General features: G+C 36.7%; 1 protein-coding gene across 1 annotated transcript in view; it reads left to right on the forward strand.

Moving 5' to 3' along the window:
* Positions 1-26,866, forward strand: part of FANCC (FA complementation group C) — a gene marked incomplete in the record, with an annotated part of 210,394 nt that overhangs the window by 147,164 nt on the left and 36,364 nt on the right. The window contains 1 exon segment of the mRNA XM_036734518.1: positions 6,384-6,540. Coding sequence (XP_036590413.1) covers positions 6,384-6,540 — 157 coding nt within the window.

Here is a 26,866-nt window from a genome sequence, read left to right on the forward strand (position 1 = left end):
AGTGTACCCAGCTGCACTGAGTATCTGCCCTCACTCACACAGAAATGAAGGAGAGAAAGGAAGGAAAGAAGAAAGGAAGGAAGGAAACATTTATTAATGAATGTTTACTTTTTTCCTAGGATTATCAGTTTACTTTTCTCTTTTCCTTTTTTCTTTATCTCCCTGTCTGCCACTCTCCATTTTAGAGCCTCTACTATCTTGGAGAGATTCTAGTCATAGCTTCTTAATTGCCTTCTTTCTCATTTGTCTTTTTATTTTGTCTGTTTTATTTTGATAGTTCTCATTTCCATCCTGATTTCAGTCCTAATCCCTCTTAGATCTTTTTTCCCTTTTTGAGCTTTCTTTTTTTCTTTGTCTTTCAATTAGTATAAAGTTTTAAAAGATAACCTTTGCAGTCCCAGAATTATGAGAGAATTGATATAATTTTTTAAACTTTATTCATACCTTGTTTCACCCATTTAAAGTGTTTGCATATCAAACAACCTCTTCGCCTTTGGAGTCTTTTGGAGGAATGATACGGAATGAATGCTCCCATATTATTTCAGTCATATCAGCTTTGTAGTTTACATTATTCTGTGATGCATTTCCAGTCTCCTTTTTGGGGAACAACATGTTCCAACACCTTCTTTGGTTTTTCATAGACATAGCAGTCCTGAGCTATTCAAATTGATTTACATAGATAACCTTGCTTTTGGTTGTTTGCAGTATTTGTTGTTTGACGTTGAAATTCTGAAGTTTAAACATATTTATTTGGTCATTGAGGCTTGAGGTTTCTTTCTTTCAACGGTCTGTGGGTTCTATCAATCCATCAACAATTCTGTCAGCAGTATTGTATTGTCAGTTTTAAATGCTTCTGGGCGATTTTCTTGAACTATTTCTTATTGCATGGTGTTCAGGTTTTTCACTTCATTCTGTTTTTCTGAGAGACCAATGATCCTCATATTGTATTAGCATAACCTTTATTCAAGGTCACTGCTTTAAATTGTGTTCATATGGTTTTTCAATTGCTGTAGTTCTCTGTGTATTTTTCTAGTTTTCTAGAAAACTAGATCTGTGTTTTTTACTTGTGTACTTGCCATTCTTTTTCTCAGAGTCTCCACTGTCTTGGAAAGATTCTTGGTTATAGTTTCTTATTCACCTTCTTTCTTATTTGTTTTAGTGAATATTTTTTTTCTTATATCAATTCATTTCAACCATGCTTACAATCCTATTTTTTGTCCTTTCTCTTTTAATTTTCCTTTTTCACATTCTTTAGTTTCTTGCAATTCATCTCTTATTTCTGAAGAATAAACAATATTTATCTTGTTTTGTTTTTTATTGGAGATTTTTTCCTGCATTTTTTTGTTGTATTTCTTTATCATGTTGTACCATTTCCTGTCCCTCTACTTATCTTTTCTTTTTTCTGTCTGAATCTCCTTCCCTGCTTCTTTTTCCTATTTGTGAGTTTGACTTATCCCCCAGGGCACTCTCGTGTCCTTTTTGTTCTTCACACCTTTCTTGCCTTCTCTTTTTCCAGGTAAAGTAGTATGGAATCAGGCTTCTAATCTGTCTAGTACGCCTTCCAAACAGCTAGAGAGCTTTATGTTTTCAAGTGGTTTCTCTAATGGTTTCTTAGCTCTCCATCCCTTGTCTTCTCATAAAATAGTGTTATATCATCCGTTCTCCAAACACGGGATCACATTTTTTTCTTGTCCACATCCCCAGATGGTAGATGATTTCAGGCCCTCTACAAGTTAGTAGTTGAGCGCTTGGCTGGCTGCCTGTCACAAGAAAATTCCATGTGGTTTAACTTTTCTACCACCGCTTCCTTCCCCCTTTGCCTTCTGACACATGCTCAGCACTACTGGGTCTTGTCTCCTTGTCCTTTTGTTCAGGCTCTTTAATAGGATACCACTCTCCCTTCCCTCATTAAGGGGTGGGCATGACAGATCAGGATGATTCGCTGTCATGAGGACATAGTATTAAAATCCACTTAAAGTCCCCAAGGAAGACTGCTAAGGTTGGTGTATGTGGAATGCAAGGTGGATTAGGGTAGGGATAAATTCTTAACTCAATTCTGTGATTCTTAATTCTTTCCATAAGTCATCATCGTTGTTGTTCCGTTGTTTCGGTCCTTTCTGACTCTTTGTGACTCCATTTGGGATTTTCTTGGCAAAGATAGTGGGGTGGTTTGTCGTTAACTTTTCTAGCTCATTGTACAGATGAGAAAACTGAGGCAAACAGGGTTAGGTGAAACACAGCTAATAAATGTCTAAGGCCAGATCCTGATTGCAGGCCAGGCAGTCTATCCACTTCAAATTCTGACTCAGATATGTATTCGATATGTGACCCTAGGCAAGTCATTTAACCTCTCTGTATCTCAGTTTCCTCGTCTATAAAATAAGGATAATAATAGGACCGCTTACACAGGATCATCATGAGGTTCAGATGAGTTAACACCCTGTGTCAATGATAGAGGGGGAGGAGATGGTTTTATATTGTGTAAAGGTATACCTCTTTATCTTCTTACGATAATTGGAATAACCATTTTCTGGTGCGATACTTATTAATTTGAGGTGGTGGATTTTGAGAGTTATGCTGAGACCCATCTTATATTCTGCGATTCCATTTTTGGCAGGTTTATAAAACTGATAAATCAGAGGAATCCTATAAAATCCTGGATTTTAGCATAGTTTTTGACAGAATATGTCATATTATACAAAAAAATAAAGTCAGATGTGGGTTAGATGTTAATACAGTTAGATGTATTTTGAACTGATTGAATGGTTGAACCCAAAGAGTGGTGTTTAATCAGTTGGTAAGTTTTCAAGGAGGTCTTCATTTGAGATCCCAGGAATCTTTGCTGTGCCCTGTAGTGTTTAAGATTTTTAATTAATAACTTGAATGGATTGCTTCTTTTTCAAATTTTCAGTCGACATAAGTCTAGGAATGATAGATAAATACTATGGATGATAGAATCTGGAGATAAAAATATCTTTGTAGTCCAGAAAATTGGGCCAGATATACTAAGGAGAAATTTAATAAGGATGAATAAAGCCTTTAATTTGGTTCATAAGTACAAAAGAAGCTAAACAGAAGTTTGTCTAAGAAAGATTGAGTATTTTAATGGACAGCAAGCACAATATGAATCAATAGTGTGAAACAGCAATTAAAAAAAAAAAACCCAGTGTGATCTTGGCTACATTAAAAGAATTGTAGCTTCTTGAAATAAGGAGGCGATAGTCTCAGTGAACTCTGCTTGGTCAGACTCAGGTCTTGATTATTATGTTAGGCTCTGAACAGCACATTTTGTTTAGGGAATGAGGTAGGGTATAATATCCCCAAAAGAGAAGCCAGGATAGTGAAAGTCCTCAGGTTCATACCATTTGATGATTGGTATTCAACTTAGAAGTAAATTTCAACCCTTACCTTCTCACCTGGAAGTTCACTCCCTGTGACCCCCTTCCTCTGATTATTGTTCCTCTGAGAATTTCTATTTTAAGGAAAGCAGACAAGCCAACCATGTCTCATTTTTTTCTGGGCTCTATTCCTGACTCTTTGGACTTTCTCCTCCTATGCTTCTTCACTGAGGCACAGGTTCTTTCTCAGTTCCTCCCCGTCTCCCACTTTTCAACTTCATGTGTTGTCTTTCGTTCATTAGAATTGTGGCTCTTTGAGATAAGGGACTTGTTTTCTTTCCATTTATCTTTTTATTCCCACTGCTTAGCCGGTTCGTGGCACATGGTAAGTTTAATAGAAGTTTGTTGACTTGACTGAAGGAAATAAGGATGAGAAGACTTCAGGGAGACATGAAGACTGTCTTCAAATGTGCATAAAGGATTTATACAAAAGAGGGATAAGATTTTTTTTGTTTTTTTCCTTAGAGGGAAGAACTAGGAGCAACAGAAAGAAGTTACAGAGAGGCCGATTTAAGCTTAGCTTAACATAAAGAAAAAATCTATGATGTCTCTATCACGAAGTGAAACCATTATTCCAGAAAGTAGTGTACTTACCCTTATTGAAAAAGAAAACACTCTTATTGAAAGTCTTAAAGCAGAATAACCACTTGTCCCATAAATTGTAGAGTAAAATTTTTTTCTGGTATATGTTGAACAGAGTGAGGTCCCTCCAACTCTGAAAGATATCAGTAATGTCATAACCAAAATAGAGTTTTCATGTCAAAGAAAGAAATACTGTAAGTATTCAAGATAAAAGCTGTCAAAGTACCAAGGAAAACCAGTTAAAATCACACAAGACTGGCAACCATTTAAGATCATGCAAGATCTGCTAGTGGCTACAGTAAACAAAGGAGATCTTGGAATACAGTGTTCCAAAATGGCAGAGACAAAGACTTACAATTATGAATAACATTCTGCAAATAATCCTTCAAGGGAAAAAAAAATGATATGTAATGGAATTTAAAGCATTTCTGTTGAAAAGACCTAGAGCTGAGTAGAAATTTGGAATGCAAATGCTAGAGTCGAGAGAAACCTAGACTGTTCAATTTATTTTAACAACTGGAAGGGACTCTGTGATGATGTTGTGTTAACTTTCTAGTAACTGGAAAAGCAAAACAGTATCATCAGAACTTTAGGGAGTTAAAAAAGAAAAACAAAGGTCCTGTGAGTGGATTGGGTCTGTTCTAAGGGTTTGAAGAAAGGATAAAATACACTCCTGTAAAAAGAAGGAAGAATGGGTGGAATTAATTATCTCATTATTGGATTGCATTATAAGAAGAGTATGCAAATACGAAGGAAGGGATTGGGAGAGTGAGTATCAAGTGAACCTCTTATCTGAAATGAGCTTCCCCTGATTGTTGGAGGCATCAGCACCTTTGCATTCCAAACTACTCTAGATCTGAACATCGCTGTAGACACTGCCCTTTCATGAAGGCAAGTAAATTTTGGGTCAAGGTCTTCTGTTTATCTTAATAGAATCTGACTCTTCAGTCCCATCATATCAGACATTTTTTTTATACTTGGACCTTAATAGAAAAAGGATAAATTGTGCCCTGGTATCACTGACCCCTATTCCATTAGCTAGTGGGTTTCTTTTGATAATTGTGATATTGCCAGGGATGCAGACAGATGCCTAATATTTGGCCTTGCTTTTTATTGTTAATAATGTTACTATGTTCCTGACTCAGTCATTCCCAAAAACAATTATTGCTGTATTTGTGCAAAGTAGTCTTTTTACATATTATTTTATGTACTTCTTCCTCTCCCAAACATACCATCCTTTACTCGTTTTGTTGAACTAAATTTTGGTGTTACTTCTTTTTTTATTAAGTTTGTTTATTTTTAGTTTTCAACATTCACTTCCATAAGTTTTAAATTTTCTCTCCCTCCATCCCCTCCCCTTCCTCAAGATAGCATGCGATCTGATATAGGCTCTACATTAGTATTCCTATTAAACATATTTTCATATTAGTCATGTTGTAGAATGAATGGGAGTAACCATGAGAAAGAAAAACATAAAACAAAAAAAGAAAATAGTCTGCTTCAGTCTGCATTCAGACTCCATATTTCTTTTTCTGGATGTGAATGGCGTTTTCCATTAAGGGACTTTTGGAATTGTTTTAGGTCCTTGCATTGCTGAGAAGAGCTAACTCTATCAAAGTCAGTCATCGCACACTGTGGCTATTACTGTATGCACTGTTCCCCTGGTTCTGTTCACTTCACTGAGCATCAGTTCATATAAGTCTTTCCAGGTCTTTCTGAGGTCTGCCCGTTCATCATTTCTTACAGCATAATTGTATTCCATTGCACTCATATACCACAACTTGTTCAGCCATTGCCTAGTTGATGGGCGTCCCCTCAATTTCCAGTCTTGACCACCACAAAGAAAGCTGCTATGAATATTTTTGTACATGTGGGTTCTTTTCCCATTTTATTTTGATCTCTTTGGGATTTAGCCCTAGAAGTGGTATTGCTGGATTTGGTGTTACTTCTTTGTAAAGTTCTTTGGTAAGTTGAGGTTCCAGCATAATGGACACTCATTTAATTGAGGGCGTTGTAAAAGTTCATTAAGGATAGAAAAAATGTTTATAGTTCATTATGAATGATTCTGTTTGGAAACTTGTCAACTTTTTGTGGACTTGATTTCTTTTAAAATAGATCTATACATGTGTGTAATATACATGTACTATATATATACATATATGTGTGTGATATACATGTATTATATATACATGTGTGTGATATATGTGGGCTATATATACATATGTGTGTAATATACATGTACTATATGTGTGTTATACATGTACTATATATACATATATGCGTGTAATATACATGTACTATGTATACATATATGCGGGTAATATACATGTACTATATATACATATATGTGTGTAATATGCATGTACTATATATATATGTATATTTTTTTTCTTTTCATTAAAGGAAGAAGATAGTCCTTTCTGAATCAGCTGTACTTTCCCTTTGGCTTCGTCACCTTCCCAGCCTGGAACAAGCAACACTGCATCTTTTTGAAAATTTACTCTCTAGGCACAGAAAGTTTCCAGAGGAGATAGAATGCTTTATAAAAGATTCATTACTGGTATGTGTGATATTTTGATAATGAGAAAAATTTTTATATCATGCTTAATGTAGTTTGCCTTAGCTCAGAGAAAAAAACCACAAGCAAAAATAGTTGGAGGTGTCAAAATTAATCTTATGCTTTCTACCTTGTACCTAATATAGAGCATCCTTCCTATGTGCCTTGCACCCAATATGGAGAATTAAGGAGAAACTTGACATGTCAGGCCTATAGTAAATGCTTGTTGACTCTTAAAAAAAAAACCCAATGAAGTATTTTCCCACCCTTTAATTCCCTCTTCTCTAAACATATACCTCTACTGAATTGTTCTTTTCCGTTTAGAACAGTACTGCTCTTTTTTTTTTAATTTTTAAAATCTTTCTTAATTTTAAAATAAATATAAATTTGATCTTTTAGTGATGGATTCTTTGACCTTGGAAATCTATGAAACAGAGACACAAAATGGCCTTTGGTCCTTTTCTGCAGGGATAGTGGTGGTATGGCTAGAGATACCATTTGTAAACATTTGCTTTACTGTTTAACTTAATGATATCCTAACTGTGAGATCCCCTCTTCAGTGACCATGAATAGACATACTATTGGAGGAACTGAATCATGTCAAGTGACATTTTCACTATAAATTAAATCAGAAGATGAAAAAAGTTAAAGCTAAATTGAAAGATAGCTCACAGGTTCTCTTTGGAAAAGTTAATAAAGGAGTTGGAAGAATTGGTTTATGTCATGGGGCCAAAAACAACAAAAAGTATTTCACAGGTGTTTGGTCATCTCATATAAGGTTTTCATTAGAAAAGTGTTTGCACAAAGACTACAAAAAAGATAAATTACAACTCATCCACTCACATCTACAGCAGAGGATGACAAAGCAGGGAAATTCTATGAAGAACTCAGGATGTTCCAGTTTAAATCAGCGTATGTTTTCATGTTCAATTACTTCAGTATAAAGGTGTACCTAAGCAAGAGAAGTGAAAATTATGTTGGAAAACACAATTCAGGAATTTCTACAAAATGCCAAAGTTTTGCAGAACTAAACAGAATCTTCACATATATGTATCATGAATATTTTCTTCAAGAAGGGAGGTAGATGTTGGACACAGGAAGTGCAGATAAGAACAAGAGAGCCTAGGAGCTACTTTATCTAAGAAACACTAACTCTTTGCTAAGTGGAGAGATGGAAAATTGAATATATAATTAAGTTTCCAAGTAAAATTTTACAGAATAGGGTGATGGAAGATTATCAGTATTACCTCATACACCAGTGAGAAGCAGTAGAGGGAGAAATAGAAAAATTATCAAGAGACCCAATGAAACTATATCATTCCAAAGAGCATTTAAGGATGAGACCGGAAAACAGTGAAGTGACATAAAATGGAAAAGATCTGTTAAGATTTCTGTAGCAGATTATTTTGTAAATTGTAGCAAATTACCATGCTTGAACTCTAATATCATAGTCAGTCTCTAGTGCAATGCATGAGGGACTAGGCATAGCACTAAATGAAATAATAGGAAGCCCAGCTGGAATAAAACAGGTTCGCACCAAGGAGATCTATCTATGTTACTACAGCACATTTGGAGAACGTTGAAGGATTCTCAACATATCTGATGAAGGAAAGGATGCCAAATGCTGTGTAAAAAATAATGCACCTTATTATCAACAACAAAAGCTTATCAAGCAAATTTCCCAGCAATATAAAAGCTTTACAAAAGTAATCTACATATTTATTGAGAGCATTGATAATGAACATTTGAGAAGGGAATAGACAGGTTTTCACAAACTATGTCAGAGCACAAGATCCTTCTGCAATTATTGTTGATTTATTGTATAAAAATTTTTTATAAGATAGAGCAAATTCTGTTCCTAAAACTCTTTTAACTAGGTATCTTCCAAATTTGGGTCAATTGCCCGAGATAATTTGAAAGATTTAACAAAACTTTCTTCAGCAACCTTTTTATTAATATAAAAATAAAAAATTGTCTCAGAATCAATTTTTTTTTAAATTAGATCTCACTTTTTGTAATATGACCATTATTTATAAAAGTTCTCCTTTTCCTCTGTAACATGGTTTAGGCTAGTTTTTCTTTGATAATGACAAAGGTGTACCTAGGACTTAATTGGCTCAGGGTCCAAGGCTCAAACTGCATCTCCCTTGATGCAGCTTCCTGGTAGCTTCTGACTGTATTCACATGGCTTCCTGGTCACCTAAGGGCGTCAGAAGGCTTACCCATGTGGAGTCAGGGCCCTTGAAACTTGGTGAGTGTCCCAGGATCATATAAGTCACTATATCCCTTGCTAAGGATCAGACTCCATTGCATTTTTAGATGGAGGAAGGGAGTGAGAGAGTATGTCCTTTTAATATATCTCTGTTTAATATAATCAAAGTAAAACAAAAGTCACTCCCAGGCCTTCTATCTTATCTGACTCGCTCTGTGATCCCTACTGACATTACAATTCTTAGACTACATGCGCTTCCCCATTGGAATACAACCACTTGATCTTTATAAAAGTCTTTCCCGATGGCTCATTTATATTTGCTTTTTGTGTTTCTTTTCTCTTGTGTTTTTCAAAGTTTCTGCTAAGCCTTGAATTTTAAATCAGAAATTCTCTTCTAACCATTCAGCATTTGAGTTCAGATTTCTCTCTCTTCCGCATCTCTTCCTCACTTGCTGAGAAGGCAAACAATGTGACATTCGTTATACGTGTGAGTCATGCAAAATATATTTTCTTGTTAGCCGTGTTTCAAAAAAAATGATAAAGTAAAAATATGCTTCCATCTGTGCTCAGAATTTATCATTTTTCTCCATGGAGGTGGATAGTATTTTCCATCATGAGCACTTTGGAATCTTGTTATCTTGTATTGATCAGAGTGGCTAAGTCCGTCCTAGTTGATTATCATTAAAATATTGGATTATCGTATATAATGTTTGCCCGCTTCTGCTCACTTCATTGTGCGTCGGTTTGTTGGGAGCTGGGCCTGTGCCCACCCAGGGGTGCCAGACACTGCTGCAGTTTCACGCTGTCTGTTGTGGCAGCACTATCTCAAAGAAGTCAGAGTCAGACTGCCTCTGATCCAAGGATAGGCATTTATTGGGGATCGAAGCCCCTCAGAAGCAGTCTAGGTTCCAAGAAGACAGAGAGAACAAGATGGATTTTTATAGGGTAAAGATACAATTTCATAAGGGAAACAGGACTATTAAAAAGGCAGGAGGGGTTTGTCAGGAAATTAGGTAATAGTGGAGGGGTCCCTTCTATGGTTCGGTCCTCAGACATCCTGGTCATGCTGCCTTCTTTCTTGATTGGCTGGGTGCTGTGGTCTTGTCTGGTCAAGATGGATGGGCTAAATGGGTGATGTGATTGTAGTTGAGTATAAGAGCACACCTGTTCAAATATGTGACTTGGATCTGGGGGCAATGGCTAGCTAGAAGCAGTGATTATATGGAGTCTGGGGGCCTGTGATGTGGTTAGAAGTTGTGTGATCAAATCAGGACATGCCTGCTGTTCAGTGAGGCCCACAAGGAAGTTAGAATATTGAGGCTGGGGGCAACTTTATTAGCATTCCATCAAGTTCATGTAAGCCTTCCCAGGTTTTTCTGAAACCATTCCCTTCATCATTTCTTATAGCACGGTAGTATTCCATCACAATCATATACCGTGACTTGTTCAGCCATTCCCCAATTGATAGGCATCCCTTCAGTTTCCTATTCTTTGCCACCACAAAAAGCTGCTGTAAATACTTTTGTCCATATAGGTCCTTTTCCTTTTTCCTTTGATCTTTTTGGGATACAAACCTTATAGTTTTATTGCTGAGTCAAAGGTTAGTCTTAATTGCCCTTTGGGCATAGTTCGAAATTGTTCTCCAGAATGGTTGGACCAGTTCACAACTCCACCACCAGTACATTAGTGTCTAATTTTTCCAATTCCCCTCTAGCATTTGTCATTTTCCTTTTCTGTCATGTTAGCCAATTTGATAGGTGTGAGGTATGGTACCTTAGAGCTATTTTAATTGGCATGTCCTTAATATTGATTTAGAGTGTTTTTTATGTGACTATAGATTTTTTTTTTCTTCTGAAAACTGCCTGTTCATATTTTTTGACCATTTATCAACTGTGGAATGGCTTTTTTTTTAAGTAAATTTAACTCAGTTCTCTTTATATTTGAGAAATGGGTCCTTTATCAGAGAAACTTGCTGTAAAAATTTCCCCCTAGTTTCCTGCTTACCTTCTAATTTTGTCTACATACATTGGTTTTGTTTGTGCAAAAATTTAAATTTCATGTTTTTAAAATTAGACATTTTACCTCTTTTGATCCACTCTATCTCTTTTTTGGTCATAAAATGCTTCCTTATCCTTAAATTTGACAGATAATTTTTTCCATGTTCTGCACCCCTGCCCTAGTTTGCTTATGATGTCACTCTGTATGTCTAAATCATATACTCATTTTGACCTTACTTTGTTATATGGTGTGAGATGTTGGTTTTTGTCTAGTTTCTGCTGAACTGTTTTCCAGTTTTTGCCATGTAGTGAGTTCTTGTCCCAAAAGCTTAGATCTTTGCATTTATTGTGCATCAGATTACTGAGGACATTTATTACTGTATATTGTATACAGTATATATTGTACATATTGTATCCCTAATCTATTCCATTGGTCCACCTCTCGTTTCTTAGCCAATACCAGATTGTTTTGATTACTGTTTTTTTTAATATATTTTGAAATCTGGTTCTGTTAGGCCACCTTCCTTCACATTTTTTTTCATGTATTTCCTAGATATTCTTGACCTTTTGTTCTTCCATATGAATTTTGTTATTTTTTCTAGTTCTATAAAATAATTCTTTCATAATTTGATTGGTATGGCATTGAATAAGTAAATTAATTTAGGTAGAATTGTCATTTTTATTATATAGCCTCAGACTACCCATGAGTAATTAATATTTCTCCATTTGTTTAGATGTGACATTATTTGTGTCAAAAAGTGTTTCTGGGTTTGTCTTGGCAGGTATACTCTCAAGTATTTTATATTTTCTACAGTTATTTTAAATGGAATTCTCTTTCTCTCGCTGCTGACTTTGTTGGTAATATAAATAGAAATGCTGATGTATGTGTATTTGTTTTATATCCTACAACTTTGGTGAAGTGGTCAATTATTTCAATTAATTTTTTAGTTGGTTCTCTAGGATTCTCTAAGTATGCCATTGTGTCATCCTCAAAGAATGATAGTTTTCTTTCCTCATTGCCTTTTCTAATTCCTTCAATTTCTTTTTCTTCTCTTATTGCTATAGCTAGCATTTCTGAATATTATATGCTGAATTGAATAATAATAGTGATAATGGACATCCTAACTTCACTCTTTATCTTATTGGAAAGGCTTCTAGTTTATCCCCATTACAGATGATGCTGACTCTTGGTTTTAGATAGATATTCCTTACCATTTTAAGAAAAGCTCCATTCATTTCTATACTTCCTAGTATTTTTGATAGGAATGGATGGAATTTTGTCAAAAGCTTTTTCTCTGTCTATTTATATAATCATATGATTTTTGTTATTTTTATTGATATGGTCAGTTATGCTTATAGTTTTCCTAATATTGAGCTAACCCAGCATTTCTGCTTAAAATCCCACCTGGTCATAGAGTATGATCTTTGCGATATATTGCTAGAGTATTTACTAGTATTTTTTTAAAATTTGCATCAGTATTCATTAAGAAAATTGGTCTGTTATTTTCTTTCTTCATTTTTCCTTTCCTTGATTCAGGTATTAAAACCATATTCATGTCATAAAAAGACTCTTTTTACCTACTTTTTTCAAGAAGTTTGTTTTAGTGTTAATTGTTCTTTAAATGTTTTCTGGAATTTACTTGTGAATCCATATAGCCCTGGGGATTTTTTCTTAAGGCACTCATTTATGACTTGTTCAATTTCTTTTTCTAAGACAGGGTTATTTAAGCATTTCCTCTTCTGTTAATCTGGTTAATTTATAATTTTGTAAATATTCATACATTTTATTTAGATTGTCTTTTTTTGGCATATAATTGGACAAAAAGTCTGATAATTGCTTTAATTTCATCTTCATTGGTGATGCTTTTGCCCTTTTCATTTTTTTATACTGGTAATGTAGTTTTCTAATTTCATTTTAAAAATCAAATTAACTAATTATTTCTTCATTTTACTTTTCTTGTTTTGGTTTATTTTTTTAAAATAAAACCAGGTCCTAGTTTTACTAGTTCAATTTTTTTAAACTTTCAATTTTATTAATCACTCCTTTGATTTTTAGGATTTTTATTTTGGTGTTTAATTGGGGATTTTTAATTTGTTCTTTTTCTAATTTTTTTCTAAGTCGCATGCCCAATTCATTGATCTACTCTTTCTCTCTTTTACTGATATATACATTTAGAGATATAAATTTTTTTCTAAATACTACTTTAGCTACTTCCCACAAATTGTGTTGTTGTCTCATTGTTGTCATTCTTTTTAATGAAATTATTGCTTCTGTGATTTGTTCTTTGACCCACTCCTTCTTTAGTATTAGATTATTTAGCTTCCAATTAATTTTTGATCTGTGCTTCTATGGCTCTGTTGAATATTATTTTTATTGCCTTACAGTCTGAAAAAGTGGCACTTGGTATTTCAGCTTTTCTTCATTTGTAAGATTTTTATTCCCTAATACATGGTCAGCTTTTAATGACGTGCCACATACAGCTATAAAAGGTACACTTCTTTTCTGTTCCCAATTTTCTCCAGGGCTCTATCGTATCTAACTTTTCTAAAATTATATTCATTTCTTTATCTCATCATTAGATTTATCTAGTTTTGGGAGGGGAAACGTGAGGTCCCCCAGTGGTGTATAATTGTACTGTCTGTTTCTTCCTGTAACTCATTTAACCTTTTCTTCAAGAATTTGGATACCCTGACATTTGGTGCATATATAATTAATATTGATCTTCATTGTCCATAGTACCTTTTAGCGAGATGCGGTGTTCCCTGTTCTGTTTTTAAGTTAGGTCTGTTTTTGCTTTTGCTTTGTCTGAGATCATGATTGCTACTCCTGTTCCAGCCCTTTGTGTTTTAGATTTGTGTCTCGTGAAGAACATACTGTTGGATTCTGGTTTGTAATCCCTTCTGCTCTCTGCTTCTGTTTTAGGGATTGTCCTATCACCCAGTCCCAGTTGTGATTACTAACGGTATTTCTTTGTTGTCGTTGGTGCTGTTGTTTACTCATTTTTCTAGCCTTTTTCTTTATTTTGAACTTTATGTTCGGGTTGGGTTCTGTGCACATCTGGGCTGAGATGGAGGTGGAGAGGGTCACTCTCCCATGCTTCAAGCCTTTTTCTCTACTGTGTTCACAGCTAGTTCTGTGATTCTGTAGACTTCCAGTGCTTCCAAGGTGGTGTGATCTGGGGAGAGATGTTGTCACTGCTTTTCTGATCTGTGTAATGCTCTTTACCCAAGAAACTCCCCTGTTCCCTTGGGCCAGCATTAGTTCTCCTTCCTGCCCTACAACTGCAACCAGTAACCAGGACCCTTGCTCCCTTGTGATTGCAAGTGCTCACCTACATGCTGGAACAGGGCAGTGGAGTTGCCAGACAATCGCCAGTCCTGTGCCCAGTGTCCTCTCATTTTTTCACATCCAATGCCTTTGCCTTCTGTGGGTGGTGAAATCTCCTGGATCTGCTGCTTGTGCTGCTGTTACTGCTGACACCTCCAAGGCCCACCACTCGCGTTGCTGCCAGGCTGCTCTCTGGGCCAGCTTCCATCCCAAGATCACAGAGCTCTCTTTCCAATTTCCTAAATTGCCTGACCTAGAAAAATGTCTCAGTCTACCTTTTTGATGGCTGTCTAGCCCCAGAATTCAGTGTGCCACCTTACTTTAAAGTTGTTTGGAGGGGAATGTTGGGAAAGTTCAGCTGGAAGACTCCCTCTGCCACCTTGGCTATCAGGACGGAATTCTTTGAAGTTCTCTATTTCATGTTTTCCTCTATAGAGTTATATTCAGCTTTGCTAGGTAAGTTAAATGTTTTGCTTTTTGGAGCATAGTATTCCATGCTCCCTGCTTCTTTAAAGTAATAGCTCCTAAATTTTGTGTGAGCATAACTGTGGTTCCTTATTCCTTAAACTCTTTCTTTCTGGATGCTTACAGTATTTTTTCTTTTAGCTGGAAGCTCTGGGTTTTGGCTATGATATTCCTCAGAATTTTCATTTTGGTTTCTTTCTGAAGGTGACTGGTGGATTATTTCCATTTCTATTCTTCCCCCTGATTCTAAGAGATCTGGGTAGATTTCCTTTATGATTTCTGAAATATGATATCTAGGCTCTTTGATCAGAGTTTTTAAGTTGTACAGTGATCCTTAAATTCTCTCACCTTGCTGTTTTCCAGATCAGTTGTTTTTGGTGTATGATACTCTACATTTTTTTCTAATTTTTAAAAATCTTTTTTCTTTGTTTTATTATTTTCTGTTGTCTCATGGAGCCCATTGACTCCTTGGTCCATTCTAATTTTCAGGGAATCTGTTACTTGGGTAAAGTGTTCTACTTCTTGTGTTAAACTGTTAATTATCTTTCCAAGTGACAATCCTTTCATATTATTTGAACCCCAATAAGATACAAAGCCTGAATTAACCAACCAAACTGCTTTGCTCTAAAAATGCCCTTTCCTGTGTCAGCAGCTTCAAAGACCAGATAAGATTGCCAAGGGGTATCTTCCCTGTTGGTGACCCGATGTCTGCAGCCAGAACAGTGGGATTCCTCTTAACCTGATATTCTAGGAACATTTGCATTTTGGGATCACAATCTCTAAGTGACGCTACCTTGTCAGTTGTCTTGTCTTACTGTATTTATGACTCATTCAATTAAGAAACTTCCTTTCTTATGACGTGGAGACCGTAAACTGGAGTTGGGATTGTTCTAAAGTCTACTAATACCTTGTCATTCTTCTGTCAAGTCAGTCAGAAGTTTGCTTCTGATTCCATGACCGTACTGCCTAGCCTGTTGGCCTCCTTTAACCAAACTTTCAGGTTGACACAAGTCTTTCCTCCATACCTCTCATGTCTTTTCCAATTCTCTTCTCTGTCACTTTCATTTCCTTTGCACTACCACTGTCACTCCTTTTTTAAACTTTTGCATCATTACTTCTAGGAATTCTCATTTATCTTAGGGGTAAATTCTTTTTCTTTGAGGCTTTCTTGTAGTTGTTTTAAAGTTATTTTTTCTACTTTGTGTCTTAGGAGTCCTTGGCTTCATGATAGCTCTTTAATTTTGAGTCATTCTTCCAGTAATCTGCTCTAGGTAGGTAACCTGGCATTGCTATCCTAACTAGGAGCTCTTTGGAAGCTGAGTGTTTCTGGAAACACACCCAAACCCCACTCCCAGCTGCCTTTCTGGGTGGATAATTGAATCCAGCATCTACTTTGAGCAACCATGAGCTGGGTTGTGCATTGTGTCTGTGCTGATTCTGTGTTCATGACCTTCTGAGCTGGGCTAGCACTTAATCCAAGGTCAGCTTTGGAAAGCCCTGCACTGCAGGCCTACCTAGGAGCTCTGAGTGTTGAATCCAGGCTTCTGGCCTCTCTGGGAAACCCCTTAGCTGTTGGACTTGAGTCTGAGTTGATGATATGCTCCAGGAGTCCCTGCACAATTCCCACTTGTTTCACAATTCCTCCTGTGGTCATTTGCTTGTGGGTTGAATTTGTATTCTTGGGGGGTGGAAAGGTGACCTATTGTAGTTTCTCCTTTGATTTCCTAATCGTTACTAAATCCGTCGTTCTTAGATCTTTGTTGCAGCAGTTGGGGGAGGGGGGCGGCTTTTTCTAGTTCTGCCATCTTGGCTAGTCTCTCTTAATCATTACTTACTCAGTGAGTAATAGGTATATTTTTCTTTTGTAGCAATCAAAGTTGCTCTTTTTAGGAACTGTGATAAGAATATATATGGACTGTGGAAAAAAATTAATTCAGAAGAATATGGCATGTCACATCTATACTGCATCTTTATTCAATGAGTTTCATTAGCATTTAAATAATTTCTCATTAATTTTCATAACCAGAAGAAATCGTGGATACCAGAGACCATCTTCACTATTTTTTGGATTTAGCCAATGAAGTGTGAAGAAGAGGATAATTTTTTCACAATCTAAGTTAACTTGTGGGGAACCAGGAAGGCCACGTGTATTTCCATTTCCTCTTTAGGACTTACAGTATATACATTATACAAACTTTTTCATGTGGGATGTTCTGAGGCCTGCTGATACATAAGTGGGATTATTTCCCAAAACTTCCTGGTTTGAACCTATGCATTGTTTTTTTAGTAGGTCATTCCTTCTCTCTCACACTTGTCTTTCCTTTTTGTCAACTTATTTGTATTGTGTTTCTATTTGTTGCAGTATTTTTTCTCTTGTATCTTACTTTTTACACAACTTATAATATTCTCTGCCTTTTCCCTCATTCTGTAGAAACTGTTTTTCCTTTATCTGTATGTCTTTTCAGAATTAGAGTTCTTAAATTCATTGGGATAACTTTGCAATAATTTATAGTTCTTACTGCTTTAATCATATAGATAGGTCAAATGAGACCTGGTTTATTTGAAGGTTTACATTATGCTTTAGCTTTAGTGACTACCCAAAAAAAATGAAAAGTTAAATAAAAGCTTTGTTAGACACGTAGTACTTACTTGTATCTTCTGTCAGGATCATATATAAGTCATCTCAGAGAAGTAAGAATACATCCTATTTTAAAAACATTTCCCCAAGAAGATTGTAGAAGTTATTTTGTGAACCCATTTGAGGTTTTGTCCTTACGGTTAGAAAATCCCTCTTAAAGCGGCATATCTTCTGTTACAATTTAAGGTGACCTCCTTTTTTGTTTTAGAACCATTATCGTCTTTCAGTCTTATCTAACAGATAATTCCAGGCATTTTAATATTTTTTTCATGGGCTTTATTGTTCAGCTCTAGTCATTTTTCTGGTTGTTGTCTGAACTTTTTTTTTCCCTTTTTTATTTACAGAGCTCAGAGGTGGGCAAAGTGTTACCATAAAAGTATAACACTGCTGTCTATATGATAAAGTAGAAAAATGCTCTCATGAGAAAATGCAAACACAGCTTTTGGCCTCAAGTTTACAATGGAAAATGATCTTCATTAAGTCAGGCAGTTATTTCTACCTAGGACAATTGATTCATTACTATCTGCAGAAAATACCGGGTTTCATAGTATGTATTATGATGTTTAAGAGGCCTTTTTTTTTTTCAAGCAAGGAGAAGTCATGGGAAGTGATATTTGATTTGGTTTGTTATACAGTTGGCAGGATATGACTTTAGAGTGCATTATGGTTCAAGAAGGTAATTGCAATCCAAATGATGAGCACAACGTCACTGATTGATTGGGAAGGTACTTCCTAGGACACTTACAAACAAGAGTGCCAGAAAGTCATCTAGAAAAAGAATGAGCGATATGACTAAATGACAATAAGTAACTTGACTAACCTGTTCCATAATTGCATCATCTAATTCATTTATCATAGTAAAATATCAAGGAGTAGTAACGTGACTATGAATAAATATCAGAGAAACCTATAGGACCCAAATAGCACAAGATTGCTATGCATGTTTCTTCTTAAAGCGGAAACCTGATATCCATTACATTATATTTGAATTCTGAGAGTAATTAAAGTGTGATGGTCTAAGTAACTTGTATTTTATATAGTGTACTGTTAATTATGTTTTTATCCTTTGGGAAAATACAGAATTAGACTGGAAATTCTGTAGTTACCAGGACATAATAAAAATAAAAGATAAAAAGTGTTATATAGGTTGCACATTGGGAAATGACTTCCCAAAATGTTCTCTGGCCTCTCAGGAACTTGAAGGCACTGCATTTTCCAATACAGCTACAAGAAAATAAAGAGAACTATGTGAACAGCACCAAGTATAATAAGACATTTTGCTTCTTAAATGAAAATAATTTTTCAGTAACCTGTTTGCTTTCTCAGTTCAGGTTGTGGCTTTCTCTCCCCCATCTACATGCCTACCCACAATATTTTGTTGGCCCTAAATGAATAACAGTGTTAACCCTAGTTTGCCATTTACTGTATAAATTGTGTTAGAAACTCTTCAGAAGCAGATGTCCTTGTATTTCTGTGACAGCCAGGGTACAGGAAGACTGTAATCCGTAAATTCAGATTCTGACCTTAAAAACTGATGTTGCCTCAAGCTCTGAAAGCCATTCACTAATTATGCAGCTTTCTTGGCACCATCCACTTTCCCAAGCCTGGCTCAGAATCAGAAGTATGTTATGTTTTCCAGTTAAGATTCAGGCTTTGGAGCCCAGAATGCTATTGTTTGGATTCGACATGAGAGTGGAAAGTGCTGGGTGGGTGGCATGGCGACAGTATGTTGTGCTACCATCCAGCATACCAGGCTTTAGTATTGTACTCTGGTTCCCATGCCCTTCCATTACCCCACTCCTTTGGCCAATCCACATCACTGACATTCCTGCTAGATCCAAAAGAACTGCTTACTCACCTTTCAAACTAGATTTGTTAATGAAAAAGAGGTAGGGAACAGTAGAAAAGGAGAGAAACACATACACAAGTAAGTGATGCAAATACATTTTTTTTGGCAAATACGTTATTTTTTAAATCAAATTTTCCATATTATTTTCCAGCTAAAAGTCTGTTGAAGTGAACTAATATTATTTTCTCCACTGGTGGCTTTTTTTAAAGCGTTCAAACCAATATTGTCCTTGTTTGCTTATATATGGGGTAGGATAAATTGAGTTCTTTTTATGTTCCCAGTGAGATCATAAAATGTCTTAAGTGAAAATTCCTTATTTGCCGAGTTTTTAATCCACTATTTTATTTTTAATAGCTAAGAAAATATCGTAAAAACAGAAGAATTTATTCTTTCCTGAATGAAATCTATACTTATTTATGGTTGAATGACTTTTCAGTAATGCCTTGGTTTTGAATATCTGTTATGTCTTTTCACTAAAAGTTTATTCTTTAGTCTATAATATATAATTTAACAATGTAAAATAGATTTTTTTTTTCTCACAACTACAAGGAACAATTACACTTGTGACTAAAAGACAGTAGGAATCTAAACTCCCCACACTGGTTTTACTAACCAATGTGAGCCTCTGGGGGGCACCAGATCCTTTGACACCATCCTTTAAAAAAAAAAAAGTAGGTTTTATTGATGCCTTTTGCCTTAACACAGTTGTTTCAGTACCCATCCCATTCCAGATTGAACCCAACTTCATAACAGATATCACTGGCCACATGTACCAAACCTTGCTACAGTGACTGTGTCTGATGATGTATATAATGTCGGTAGTCCTCTGCTTTTCTGCCATCATCAGGGTGGTATGTTTCATTATCTTTTCTGGGACTGTGATTGTTTTTTCACTTACTCAAAATTTAGTGATCTTTTCTTTTTTAGTGATCTTTTCATTTACATTGTAATATTTGTTGTGTATATTTTTTGATTCTGTTTTATTCTTTATCATGTCATTCCCATGTTGCTCTGAATTCCGTTATTTTTTTATAATTTCTTTTGGTTAAAATAATAATCCATGAATCATATATTAGAATTTTTCAGATATTCCCCTTTTGATTGGCATTTACTTTGTTTTTAGTTTTTTGCTACTACAAAGGATGCTGCTCTGAATGTTTCGGAATGCTTCATATTAAACCCTCATTTCTATCTTTGACTTCCTTGGAGCATATGTCAAGTAGTGTGATAAGTCAGAAATTACTTAGAGTTGTGTTCCCCTTCTTGCATAACTTCAAATTGATATGCAGCACAGTAAGACAAATTCCCAGCCCTACCAACAGTGTATTTGTATGCCTGGCACCTTCCTTTTACAAGGTAGGGAACATCACCTTGAAGTTTCTTTTTTCCTACTAGAATTAGAGAACTCAAGAATAGTCATAAAGGTTAAAGAAACCAGAGCAGTAATAGAACTGGGCATCTTTGGAAGTCAAGGACTAATAGTTAAGGCAGCAGAATGCCAAGGGTCCTTCATTCAGACAAGTCTGAAAAAGTCATCTGGTTGTAAGAAAATAGATTTAAATCCTATTGGAGGAATGCTGCTTTGTTCAGACTTTTATTTAGCAATCAAAACAGGACTTTACCTGTAATAGTTGCCACTTTGTGCTTCATTTCTTTCTCCCCATTCTCTACACCATAATATTAAAATAAGCTTGTATGCTTAAAAAGTAGAGGTACATTTGGTACTTATTAAGTCGAACCAAAAAAGTATAGGAGTGACAGATTTATCACTAATTAAACAGTAATTGCATGTACTAGAAAAAAACAATCTTCAAGTATAAACAACATCTGGTAAGGATTAAAAAGAAAGAATAATTTCTCCAAACTAAAAGTTGTTGAAAGTAGTTTGTATATTTTGAAACAAATAGATCCTGTAATGTAAAATGGGTGTTTACATTCTTCTTGTTTAGTGTTTTTTAGCACTGGCAGAAATAAGGAAAAGGATACTGGCACAGTGAGAAAAATATATCACTAGATTTACCTACCTTACTTTAGTGGTGCAAGCTGAATTTTGGTAAAGTGTAGTTAAGGACTTCACTATTTGAAGGAAACCCATGGTGTAGAATCCTTATTTAAAAGTTGGAGTAGAAGCCTTGTTTAAAAAAAACAAAAAGTAGATTCCTTATCTAAAACCCTCTGCTATGATACAGTGAGTTTGGATTTTTGAATAAAAGGTATTCCTAATTCAGAGTCCATTAGATTAGAGAGAACAGATGAGCCAAGTATATGTGACAACTAGTGGTGTAAATTAATGGTATCTGGATTTATCTGGTCGGTTCTTCCATCCTTACTTATGGAGTCTGGCTTTCACCTCTAATACCTAACTAAAATAAAAATCTTACCTACAGACTCTTAGTTGCAGAATCTAATAGTCTTGTTTTCTCAGTCCCTCATCTTCAACTTTTTACCCTATTGGTCAGCCCCTCCTGCAAATGCCTCCCTTGGCTTCTATGACCCTCCTTTGTTCTGGTGGTTATCCTCCTACCTCTCTAATCACTCCCGTCTCATTTGCTAGACTTTTAATGCCTCCCTAAGGTCATCTTCTCTTCTTCCCTACAACCTCTCTTAGAATCTCATCGGCTATCTTGAGTTCCGTTGGCATCTCTATGCAGCTGACTTCCAAATCTGTATAACCAGCCTTCATCTCTCTCCTGAGGTCTAAACCACCATCACTAACCACCTATTGGACATCTTCACCAGGGTAGATATCTCAAAATCAGCATGTCCAGAATGGAATTCAGCGGTTTCCCTCTCCAGTCCCCCAACTATTTCTCCTCCAAATTTTCTTTTTCTTTCTCTCCCCTCCTCAAAATTCCACCATCTTTTCAGTCACCTAGGATCACTGTCTTGTGGTCATCCTCCAGGCACTGGGTCTAGGGTCAGAATGACCTGAGTTCAAATCTAGCTTTAGACATTAACTAGCTGGGTGACCCTGGGCAAGTCACTTAACCTATGTCTGCCTTGGCTTCGTCAACTGCAAAATGGGGATAATGACACCTGCCTCTTAGGGTTGTGGTGGGGATCAGATGAGGGAATGTTTGCGAAGCTCTTGACGCAGATAATAGATAGTCAGTAGTGCCTTTGCTCTTCCTTTCCCTCCGTTCTCCCTTCTCCTGTGATCAGTCAGTTACCGTGTCATCTCCCTTCCATCCCCTTCTCTCTGTTCACGCGGTGTAGGGCTGTAGTAGCCTCTTCATTGGCCTTCCTGCTCTCGGCTTCTCCCTCCTCTGATCCGTCCTCAGCGGGGTTACCCACAGAATCTTCATCGAGTGCAGGTCATGGGTCTGGAGCTCCTCCTGCCTCTGGGTGAAATACAAATTACTCTTCTTGACTATAAAACCCTGCCCTATAGTTGTACACATCTCACGTGACTCCTCTTCATGTATAGATCGATGTTCCTGCCAATACCACTGCTGAACCACTGTTCCTGAACTCCTCATTCCTGAGCCATTCCTCACGACTAAAACACTAGCTCTTCATTTCCACCTTCCAGCGTCCTTGTTGCCTTCTAAAGTCTTTATCATCTTCCAAGGTACAGCTTGGGTCGGATACTCTGTGAAGGATTTCCTAATTCCCCTTCTCCCCCTTCAAATTACTTGTCTTATCTTAGTACATATTATATCCCTCCAGCACAATGTAATGTCATCCTTAGTACTTGAACATAGAATAAAGATAGGGAGTGGACTTGAGGTTTCCTTGGTATAGGGTTGGCACAGTCTCTTGGACTTAGAAATTGGTTAGAGCACTTAAAAGTTAATTGACCTGTCCAGGGTCAAATGGTAAGTATGTACCAAAGGCAGGATTTGAATTCAGAGGGGGTTTTTTTTGGAGGGGAGGGGAGCCTCAATGCGTTATCTGTTACTCGGATGCTGCCTTTTGCCTTCCTTTCAGCAAATTGAAATTGAAAACTAAGTATCAAAAATGTTAGAAAAGGTACAAATATTTTTTCCTTAGATTTTACCATGTTATATACTGTTCTTTTTCATGTGACCTACCCACTAAACAAACATGGACTCCAAAGAGTAGGAATCAATGTTACTCAAGTATGTAGAAAAAATAACAGGTCGTCTTCTCTCACCCGTGTACACAAAGGTACAAATACAACATACTTTTTCACCACTTACTAGAAGTTAGGTCATCTTTTTATATTCAGTTTAACTCAGATGGGGATAGGCTATCTTTTTTTTCCTTTTTACACAGGAAGAGAAAAAATAATATAATCCTAGGAAAATGGAAAGAGAAAAGAATCACAAGACTGTAGAAATTAGGGAAAGGAACTATACCAATGGGAGGATCTAGGCTAGTAAGGAGATACCAGTGCATAGGAACTGAGAAGAAACTATTAGGAAGTCAGTGATGAATGGGGGGACAGAAGCCATATTACAGGAAATGATGAGTGAATAGATGTTCTCTGTGCCTAGCACATAGTAAGCACTTAATAAATATTAAATGAACTCAATTGTCATCTTTCTACATTCCTTTTCAGATACATGGTTATGAAGTAGGAAATGAAAATCAATTCAACTTCTTCATTACATCATCAGCTGGATTTGAAATAGCTCACAAATGAAAATAGTTAAGCCATATGGAGAAGATAATATCCTGATAAGCAACAGATTTGGGGGGGGGGAATGGAGAAAAACAGACTTGCAGATTGGAAACAGGAAGGGCTACTTTTTCCCTTTTTATTTTCATAGGAAAGAGAATAGCCTAATTCTTAGAAATTCAGAATAGAATTCAGAAGCTCTCTATTGTTGATAATGTTGAGAACATAGCTGTTTCCTTCTTTGAACATTTAAAAAAAATACAGAAATATTATATGTCCTCCATGTATTTTCTAATGATACTATGAAAGGTACTGAGTGAATTTCAATAAATTAGCTTTGATCTCCACATAAAAATAACCATTACTTCAGTTAAGACATTTAATTTTTAATTTTATTTTTATTTATTTAATTTATTTAATATTTTTAGTTTTCAGCATTGATTTTCACAAGACTTTGAATTAAAAATTTTCCCCCAATTTCTACCCTCCCCCCCCACTCCAAGATGGCATATATTCTGGTTGCCCCATTCCCCAGTCAGCCCTCCCTTCTGTCACCCCACTCCCCCCCATCCCCTTTGCCCTTACTTTCTTGTAGGGCAAGATAAATTTCTATGCCCCATTACCTGTATATCTTATTTGCTAGTTACATGCAAAAACTTTTTTTTTGAACATCTGTTTTTAAAACTTTGAGTTCCAAATTCTCTCCCTTCTTCACTCTCCACCCACCCTCCCTGAGAAGGCAAGCAATTCAACATAGGTCACATGCATATCATTATGTAAAACCCTTCCATAATACTCATGTTGTGAAAGACTAACTATATTTTGCTCCTTCCCATCCTATCCCCCTTTATTCAGTTTTCTCCCTTGACCCTGTCCCTTTTTGAAAGTGTTTGTTTTTGATTACCTCCTCCCCCTATCTGCTCTCCCTTCTATCATCCCCCCTTTTTTATCTTCTTCCTCCTCCTTTCCTGTGGGGTAAGATACCCAACTGAGTGTGTATGTTATTCCCTCCTCAGGTCAAATCCGATGAGAGCAAGATTCACTCATTCCCCCTCACCTGCCCCCTCTTCCCTTCCTACAGAACTGCTTTTTCTTGCCACTTTTATGCCAGATGATTTACCCCATTCTCTCTCTCCCATTCTCCCTCTCTCATCCCTTAATTTGATTTTATTTTTTTAGATATTATCCCTTCATATTCAACTCACCCTGTGCCCTCTGTCTCTCTATATATGTATATTCCCTTCAGCTACCCTAATAATGAGGTCTCATGTATTATACACATCATCTTTCCATGTAGGAATGTAAACAAAACAGTTCAACTTTAGTAAGTCCCTTGTGATTTCTCTTTCTTGTTTACCTTTTCATGCTTCTCTTGATTCTTGTGTTTGAAAGTCAGATTTTCTGTTCAGCTCTGGTCTTTTCACTGAGAAAGCTTGAAAGTCCTCTATTTTATTGAAAGTCGATATTTTGCCTTGGAGCATAATACTCAAGTTTTCTGGGTAGGTGATACTTGGTTTTAATCCTAGCTCCATTGACCTCCAGAATATCATATTCCATGCCCTTCGATCTCTTAACATAGAAGCTGCTAGGTCTTGTGTTATCCTGATTGTGTTTCCCCAATACTCAAATTATTTCATTCTGGCTACTTGCAGTATTTTCTCCTTGATCTGGGAGCTCTGGAATTTGGCGACAATATTCCCAGAAGTTTTCTTTTTGGGATCTTTTTCAGGAGATGATCTGTGGATTCTTTCAATTTCTATTTTACCCTGTGGCTCTAGAATATCAGGGCAGTTCTCCTTGATAATTTTTTGAAATTAGGCTCTTTTTTTGATCATGGCTTTCAGGTAGTCCAGTAATTTTTAAATTATCTCTCCTGGATCTGTTTTCTGGGTCAGTGGTTTTTTCCAGTGAGAAATTTCACATGGTCTTCCATTTTTTTCATTCCTTTGGTTCTGTTTTATAATATCTTGATTTCTCATAAAATCACTAGCTTCCACTTGCTGCAATCTCATTTTTAAGGTAGTATTTTCTTCAGTGGTCTTTTGGACCTCTTTTTCCATTTGGCTAATTCTGCCTTTCAAGGCATTCTTCTCTTCATTGGCTTTTTGGAGCTCTTTTGCCATTTGAGTTAGTCTTTTTTTTAGGTGTTGTTTTCTTCAGTATTTTTTTGGCTGTCCTTTAGCGAGTCATTGACTTGTTTTTCATGGTTTTCTTGCATCATTCTCATTTCTCTTCCCAATTTTTCCTCTACTTCTCTAACTTGCTTTTCCAAATCCTTTTTGAGCTCTTCCATGGCCTGGGACCAGTTCATGTTTTTCTTGGAGGCTTTTGATGTAGGCTCTTTGACTTTGTTGCCTTCTTCTGGCTGTATGTTTTGGCCTTCTTTGTCACCAAAGAAAGATTCCGAAGTCTGAGTCTGAATCTGAGTGCGTTTTCACTGCCTGGCCATGTTCCCACAGCCAACTACTTGACCCTTGAGTTTTTCGTTGGGGTGTGACTGCTTGTAGAGTAGAGAGTTCTTTGTTCCAAGCTTGAGGGGCTGTGCTGTTGTTTTCAGAGCTATTTCTATGCAGTCAGCTCTGCCACACCAGCACTCCCCCTCCCCCAAGAACCACCAACCTGGACCTGACTCAGATGTTAAGCAGGCTCTTCACTCCTGCTCTGATCCACCACTTAATTCCTCCCACCAGGTGGGCCTAGGGCCAGAAGCAACTGCAGCTGTAGTTCTGTAGCTCACCACCCCCACTGCCCCCCCGCCCCGGGCAGCGGCTGAACCGCAAACTCCTTTCACTCTGCACCCCTGCACCTTTTCCCACTAACCTTCTCTGTTGTCTTTGGTGTTTGTGGGTTGAGAAGTTGGTAACTGCCACAGCTCACTGATTCAGGGTGCTGGGGTCTGTTCCACCTGGCTCCTGGTCTGGTTGGTCTGAGCGCAGCTCACGCTGGGCTGTACTCCACTCTAATCCCAGTTCCGTGCAATAGACCTTTCCCATCCACCATCCAGGCAGTCCTGGGCTGGAGCCCTCCTTCCCTCTGCTATTTTGTGGGTTCTGCAGTTCTAGAATTTGTTCAGAGCCATTTTTTATAGGTTTTTGGAGGGACCTGATGCTTTCCAGCTGCCATCTTGGCTCCGCCCCCTCCATTTAAGACTATTATGAGAATTCTGCTAATGTGAAAAGTAGCCTGAATTTTGCTTTTGTGATTCGATGTCACCAGACTCTACTTCATGGGCCCTGATGCATTTGAATGTCCATC

The sequence above is a fragment of the Trichosurus vulpecula genome, chromosome 1 (genome assembly GCF_011100635.1).
Source record: "Trichosurus vulpecula isolate mTriVul1 chromosome 1, mTriVul1.pri, whole genome shotgun sequence".
Classification (NCBI taxonomy): Eukaryota; Metazoa; Chordata; class Mammalia; order Diprotodontia; family Phalangeridae; genus Trichosurus; species Trichosurus vulpecula.